Source organism: Clarias gariepinus, chromosome 14 (genome assembly GCF_024256425.1).
Source record: "Clarias gariepinus isolate MV-2021 ecotype Netherlands chromosome 14, CGAR_prim_01v2, whole genome shotgun sequence".
Taxonomy (NCBI): Eukaryota; Metazoa; Chordata; class Actinopteri; order Siluriformes; family Clariidae; genus Clarias; species Clarias gariepinus.
This window is the reverse complement of record NC_071113.1, coordinates 15,029,109-15,037,100: the sequence shown is the minus strand read 5'-3', so window position 1 is coordinate 15,037,100 and position 7,992 is coordinate 15,029,109. Positions and strand designations below refer to the sequence as shown.

Below are 7,992 nucleotides of genomic sequence, written 5' to 3'. Positions count from 1 at the left end.
AATAAATTTCAGGCATAAAGTTGTAATATGGTCCCTTGTGAACTATGAATCATTTTTTAAATTTCAATTTTTTTCAAACATTAGAAATACACATTTGTCTAAAAGGTTTAAGAAACTGTACATGTGTACCCCAGACTACTGAACAAAATGCCAGATCCTACACAGTGTCTCACTGAAAGCCAAGAAGTATGGCTTCATGATTTCAAATTATAATTCAACATTTGCAATTGTTTCCATTTTTAAGTGATTTATTAACTTTTTGCATTTTTCAATATGCAACATCTGTGTCTTATCAATTTCATTACATTCAATGGAAAAAAAGAGGTAAAACTATTGAAAACAACTGTTCAACAGAAAAGGTATTTTAAAAACAACTTGACAGCATGACTTATAATAAAACAAAGAAATGTAACATTAAGGACTGGTGCATTGGCCTCAGATGAGCAATCCTCATCTTCTGAGTGATCCTGTGATCCTTGAACAGTCAGGCTTTAAAACCTCTGCCACTGCAGTGTGGTTACATCGACTTGTCATCACTGGGGGCAAAAGGTATTAAACAGACTTGAACAATGAATATGAATCACATTTACGTTTGAGAAATATATTCTCTGATATAATGTTCTCAGCTTGCGAGTGAATGTCCACACCATGTCCACACCAGTGGCCAGTAAGAATGGTGTCCATCCAAATGTGAGAAATATCCTCCATGAAACAGTTTATCTGGATGTGTAAAGGGACTGGAGTAAAACCTGACATGGTGTTCATTTTGTTTCATATTTATGGCTCCTCTGTAGCAGTGAAAGTCAGGGTCATCACTCAGAGCTGGGTGAGGCTGCAGAATCCAACTCATCTGCTTCCAGATCATGAGGGGAAGCAGGCTGTCCACCTTTCACCCTCTTCCATTTCATGCGTCTGTTCTGAAACCACACCTTTACCTATAGAGAACGGCAATTATTACTATACACAGCATTAGTATCCATTAAATTTTATATTTGGAGTTGCAAGTTACTCTAAGCACATTTTTTATTTATCTATGTTTTTTTTTTTTTTCCAGAAGAACCGAGAACTATTACGAACCAGTTTTGGGATCTAGCATAGTTTGTGTGTAGGGTTTGGATGCACATGTACTTCTGGGCAAGGTCTAAGTGATAAAGAGTAGGCCTTATAATTGTTGCTAATGTTTCATTTGATTCAGTCGGATTTGTGTAAAATTCATAGCTGCTGGAAATAAACATGGATTATATCGTAGTTCAAAACTGTTGAAAAAGCGATGTACCTGTCTCTCTGTGAGGTCCAAGTTAACAGCAATTTCATAGCGGCGCAGGCGAGTCAGGTAGTTGTGATGAGTGAACTCAGCCTCCAGCTCTCTCAGCTGCTCTTTAGTAAAGGCTGTCCTTTCCTTTCTCGCTTTACAGTTTGAGTCAGGCTTAAATCCGGAGTCCTGGATATCTGAAATAGACAGGTCACGAGAAAGGTCTTTAAGGCTGAAGGAGTATTCTTCATATTCATAATAATAATAATTATAATTATAAAATATTAAAGCATATTGTGACTTTCCTCATTTATGTATACACAGCATTTTGCTCTACGTGGAATTGTCTTTTAAAAGAACATCAAAACACATTCCAACAGCTGACCTCTATTTCACACATTATGTTTAAAGTGACTCCCATGTTACGATATATTTGCTGGTTGCTGTGACCCATCCAGGCCACACACTTCCACAGAGGTGCAGGAAGATCAGAGGAGTCATAGGACCGAGTTATATTGTGTCAAGGCGGTAGGGAGCATGCCAAACAGGCTACAGAGGTCTTGCATTAAGAAGGAATGCACCGAAACATTGTTAAAATTGCTACTAAAAGAACAAAGGGTTGGACAGGTACAGCTGAAGTGTGTGTCATTCTTTTTTTTTTTTTTTATCTTGGTGGGGACCAAATGTTTCCACAAGGACAGGAAATCTGACATTTTTGACCCTGTGGTAATTTGTCTTATTCCAGTGAATTAAAAAAAGAAATCTATTTTAAATTAAATAAAGTCAATTTCATTCAGTCTATTTAAAAAAAATAATAATTTATTTTGTTCCTAAGATCACAGTTACATATAGGCGTAAGTAAAACAATTAATTAGCTTTATTATTAATTATGTTCAAACAAATGTGTGTGTGTGTGCGTGTGCACTTGCGTTTGTGTGCGGGTGCGAGCGTGCATGAGGGAGTGGATGTGTGTGTTGTGTGGTGTGGTGTGCGAAGTCTGTTTTCATGCCCAATGCATTTCTTACCACAGTAATTTAACATAATCTGACAACTCACAATGGAGCAGAAACAGAAAATTTACTTTGCTGTGAAGTGGGAAAGTGGAGACTCTGACTTTTGTCAAGCTGTCCATAAAATACTTTAAACAGCATGTGAGGACATGGCAAGTTAAACATTTTCCATTACAAATGAATTGGTTGGTCGAATAAACTGTTTGCGCCACCCAGGCCTTACGAAGCCAATTAACTCCCGAATCATAGATCAGCATCTAGCAGCTCCACCAAGAAGTGATGCAAACCCTGCAAGTCTGTAATTTGTGAGAATAACTGAGAACTTGTGGTCAGGGTTCACCAGATTCACACAGTCAGACTGAAACAGACTGCAGTCATATGGACAGATGTGAGTGCAGAAAAGCACAACAAAGCAACGTTCTTATATGACAAGATGTCAAGATGTGTTGTCTTAAGATGGTGCATTATTATTATTATTATTATTATTATTATTATTATTATTATGATAGGAACACCATTAGTTAAAGCACATTACCACAACTAGTACATGGACATGTGGTAGCAGGTTGGGGTGAAACACCTGGCATAGTGTGTGCATGTGTATGTGTGTGCGTGTCCACCTAACAGTCTGTAATAAATTTCCTCAGCAAAAGCCTATAAAGTTTTACTGAACAGCCCTAACCTCAGCAGGGAGCTTGGAGGACAAACGACATTTGGCATGTTCTCAAATTGTTGGTCCAAATGAAGCCAAATAAGTCTGCAAGTTATGTCAACAAATTAACAGCAGTCAATTGGTTTTGCCGCATGCATTTAAAGTCATTATGACAAGTTTGTCCTCTTCAACGAAAAGCGGCGTTGCATAGTATTTTGGAAATACTTAAATAAATACCAAAAGCAGGAATCCGAAAAATAAAAAATTGTAAGAAATAATTTCACATTTCTCTTTAACTATATTAATTAAAAAAAACAATTTTCTTGTTTACTTCATTTACTTTTCTTTACCTTTTATTTCCCATTCAGTTATAATTAAGATTTCACTGTGATACTGGAATAATCACATTTCTTTTATAGATAGTATGTCTGATAACAATTATGTACAATCAGTAACTGTTTTGTTGTCACATAATGTGAAAACCCAATAAAAATGCAAACAGAGCTGGCAATGATTACCTTGTCATCATTTCTAATTTCACACAATGTTTCATATTATTTTATTCTTTTTTTTTTCACAAGAATGCAAAAGCGTCATACACTTATGTATGCCAAATATTTCATTTTTAACTCTGAATAGATTTCAGAACGGTGCATTTTTCTTCAGTCATTTCCACATTGAGTTCAGTGAGGGTTCTGTTACTGCTTAATGACAGGAAAATGTCAGTAGGTATGAGTGCAGGAGTGGAATCATATGGAACTAACATTACAGATGTGGTCTGGCAAGTTTCTACTGTTAGTGAGTTAGGGTTACATTAAGGTAAATCTAAAAAGAGGCTGCAGATATTTATATTGCATATGAAGTCATAAGGAATGGGTGACCTGAGGAGATAGGAAACTTCAGAATGGATTTTTTTTTATATCTAATCATTTCTACAAACCACTTACAATTGTTTTAGAAAGAGAAAAATAATTTTACATTTCTTTTTTGGCCACTGAATTATAAAACCACTCAAGCACTATTTGGGAAATATATTTATCTTTGAGAACGTTTTCTTTATTCCAGAAAGGCTGCCCTGTCTAAGTTTCCACAGAGAAGTTGAAATTAATGCCTGCTCCAGATGTGCCACAAACTTTGACGTTCTATTTTCCTTCAGTCAGAGCAGTACGTAATTGGAAGTGTGCAAAAAGCGAACTTCTCAAGCTATTACATATATTTAATCATTTCTAAATAGTATTAACTATAACCATAGGGATCCCTGAAATTCATAGTCCTGTAATCCTTTTCAATGTGATGGTACATTAACACCAGACAAAAAAATACTTTTCAAACAGAAGAGAAACTATTAGGCAACTAGAAACAATTGCTTCGAATCTATTCTATATAAATCTATATGTTTTTTGTTAATACCTGTTTATTAATATTAAACTAAAGAATTAGTATCAGATTCATAACCTCAGAAGATAACACGGTTAAAGTGTGAACGTTGGCCCATAGGCCGCTGTTCTCAATTTAGCGTTAAATGTCTTCTTTATTGGTGTATTTATTATTTTTAGGTTAGTACTCACACACACACTATATATATAAAACAATGTGGGTGTACCGAAAAAAATGAAACAATGGAGGGAAGCTACACAATAATAAAAAAACATATATATTAAGTGATCTTTCTTTTAGGGGTCACATGCTACATGTATTTCTATACATTCACTTTTCCTGTAAGCCTAAGGCATTATGCGTGAGCATATAATTATATTCAGTGTTGTCTTCTGGCAGGTGCAATATGCTCATTGTTACAGTCCAATGTTGTTTGTTGTTTTTTTAACATGTTGTGAAATAATTACTTCCTTATGAGGAGGCACTATTTAGAATTTACATAAAGCATAATTTAAAAATGATAACTTCATGCTCTTTTTTAAAAAGGTTGATTGTGTGAAATATACAATATTTCATGCGATAATTTAAAGGTGGTCTATTTTTGTTTCAGAATTTAACAAATAATTTAAAAAATTATCAGAATTATTTTCCAGGGCTTAAAAAAACAATTTCATCAATTGCATATATTTGTGCAAGTTTACCATCTAGAGAGAGAGAGAGAGAGAGAAATTTAATTTATGAAAAGCGTTTTTTGATTTATAAAATGCAACATGCTTGTAATCTAACACACTATAATATTTTGACTGTAAGAAATTTCTATACAGCTTCCAATATATAATGCGTTGTATCTTAGTTGTATGTTGCTGTAGTTGGACTTTCGGCTACTCTTAGTTTTATATATTTTTTGAATATCAGAATTTATGTGGCTAATTAAAAACAATATATTGATTAGGTTTTAGTGTGGTGCTGATCACATGATTGATTAGGTATTTTATGCATCTTTTGATTGACTGTTGTTTGTTGTGCCAAAACTGACACACCATTAGATTTCTATTCCATAAGACTCACCTGTGAGTTCTCGTTTCCTCTTGCAGCTCTTCTTCTCTGTATCAGTAGTGGCTATGTTCTGAGGCAAGTAATCTCCCTCCAGCCCGGATGTCAGTGTTTCAGGCAGCCGGTCTGTTTCTGCGCTGCTCATGTCTGTTCCTCCAGCAGCTCCAACTGTCACAGCAGCTGTATGACAGGGCTCCTGACCCCTGCCACGTGTCTCACATGGGCTGAACTGCCATTCTGCCCGCTGGTACATGCCTTGTGCCTCCTGGTACAGCCTTTCATCCCGCGGATACGAGTGCGGCGCTGGCACCAAGCACGAGCTGGAGAAGTCTGTGTAGGTCAAGAAGTCAGGTTTCTGATGCAGAGAGAAGGCAGCTTGCTGGTACGGCTGTAGAGCGCCTCCGGAGACACTGGCAGGGTGAGGGGCTCTGGCACAACCCCAAAGAGCACTGCCAGGATGAGAGCTTCGCATACAGCTGCTAGCTGGTTGATCCATGCTGAATCAGAAATGGAAGTTTAGAGGCACTTACACACAAACACCACTACACACACCAAATATGAAGCAAAAGTCCCTCAGCGAGGCAGCTGGTTGGCGCTGATGCAAGTCTGTGTGGGAAACGTCCACTTTAGCTTTTGTTTTTATACACGGATCGTCATCTTGCAAAGTCAATCCTGTCAAATCGCACAGTCACTCGCCAAACTTCTCTCCCACTGCTTCAGAGTGTTGGACTATAACTTAACACAAAGTGTGAGGTCAAGGACCCTCTAGCAGTGGTGTTACTGCAGCATCTTTTTCTCTGTATCTCTCTCTCTCTCTCTCTTACACACACACACACACACACACACTCCTTGGCTCTCTGAAAGAGTTGTGTGTGAAGAAGTTGTGGCCCACACTCTCACACCCTCTAATTCAGCATTAAGGTTAACCCACTGTATCCACTCCCAGCTGCATGGGCCACTCTCGCAGTTCTGAAGCATTCCTGTCAAGTGATCCCACCTCCCTTTTAAATGCTTAGGTGGGAAAGAGTGGCAAGTTTATGGACTGTAACGTGAGCTTACAGAGGAGGAGTCGTCCAGACCACATGTTGGTACCCTACAACCCAGCCCTGCTTCATCTACTATTAATCATGAAGGGAATTTTATATGCACATCTAATGGGATTTCCAGGCACAAGCTTTTAAAGGGACATTGTCTGTGAAATATAAAATGAACACCCACATGGGAAATCAGTCCAACTCTTTTCTTTTTGTTCTCCTTAAAACCCCATTTTCATCTCTTTTTATTTGTGTGCAATTTAGGTTTAACCCCTAGATCATACTGTGTGTGTGGTGGCAGTGGCAGTAAGAAGGAAATGACTTCCTCCAGAATGATATAAAAGTCACATTATGGTACTTTTTTCAGATACATTTAAGCTTGAGACAGGAAAAAATATGAAATTACATTAATTCACACAAGCAGCAAATTTTTCAGAATAATTTAAATGACATCATTATTAAATACCAAAATCTGCATGTATGATATGACCATTTATAATATGTACTATTTCTGTCTGTAATTTCAATTCAATTTAAATGTAATAAGCTCCAGAAGGGGTTGACCATACTCTGAAAAAACCTAAAAGAGAAACTGATTTCTTCTTTTAATTTTGAGCAAAATATTACTTTTACTAATTACTAATGTGTATTTTTTGTACATAATAAATACTTGTTATAAATACTGTAATAATGAAGGATGTGGTAGACTCCCAATCACCCCAAAAGCATTTGAGGTACATTGTGCTTACAACGCGTTAATCAAAGTTAATCACTGAAAATATACAATTTAGGCACGTTTGCATGATTTTTTTGTAAATGTGGTCAGACTGTTATTTCCGCACAAAATTCAAACAGTTCTAAAATTCTAAATTCTTGCCGTAGGCTCTCTTATTGCATCAATCAGTTTGAATTATTAGTGAATGTTTACACTGACTCATTGCTCTTAGCTGCTGTTCGATCTCCTCTGTTATTTCAGCCCATTTGAGGTTTGAATCCATCTCAAGGGCTCAAGCCTGTTGAGAATGATGGAAATTATATGTTTACATTGCTATTTGTAAATAATTGTGGTTGATGCTCCAGCTTTTTCCTCATACTGTTCCTTGGCTCTCTGAGCAGACGGCCTTCTCCTCACCTCCAGCAGAATATTCATCTGAGCCTAAGCGGGCTGAGGTCAGCTTGAAATTTTTTCTCTTTCCCTTTAGCCAGCAAATATCTGAGCCATGAAGCATTCCTCTCTTTACTGGCATTGTGGGCCATACCATAACCACAGGGGTCTGGGGTTACCTAGCATTTGTGGTTAGTGAAGGCCATCTGCGGGAGAGCTGTGTGCATGTGTGTGTGTGTGCGTGTGTGTGTGTGTGTGCATGTGCGTGTGCGTGCGTGTTTGTGTGTGTGTGTGTGTGTGTGTGTGAGCGTGCGTGCGTGCGTGTGTGTGTGTGTGTGTGTGCAGTGTGCATTTTTGGAGGGAAAGTAGATGTTAGTCATAAGCTGATCACCCCAAACTGAAACCTGTTGCTGTCACTCTGGCAGGGCAGTTTCAGGGCAGTGAGAGTGTTTTCATGTTTTTGTTTGATCCATCTTCATGACACAAGGGAAGATGAAGTGGATGGGAGG

General features: G+C 37.6%; 1 protein-coding gene across 1 annotated transcript; it reads right to left on the bottom strand.

Moving 5' to 3' along the window:
• Window positions 1-282: 282 nt before the first annotated feature.
• On the bottom strand, window positions 283-6,331 carry meox1 (mesenchyme homeobox 1). Its single transcript, XM_053511867.1, has 3 exons — window positions 5,360-6,331; window positions 1,277-1,449; window positions 283-935 (listed from the first exon to the last, which is right to left on the bottom strand). Exons 1-3 carry the CDS (start codon window positions 5,838-5,840, stop codon window positions 813-815), a joined length of 777 nt encoding a protein of 258 aa, XP_053367842.1. The 5' UTR covers window positions 5,841-6,331; the 3' UTR covers window positions 283-812.
• Between the last annotated feature and the right edge of the window lie 1,661 nt (window positions 6,332-7,992).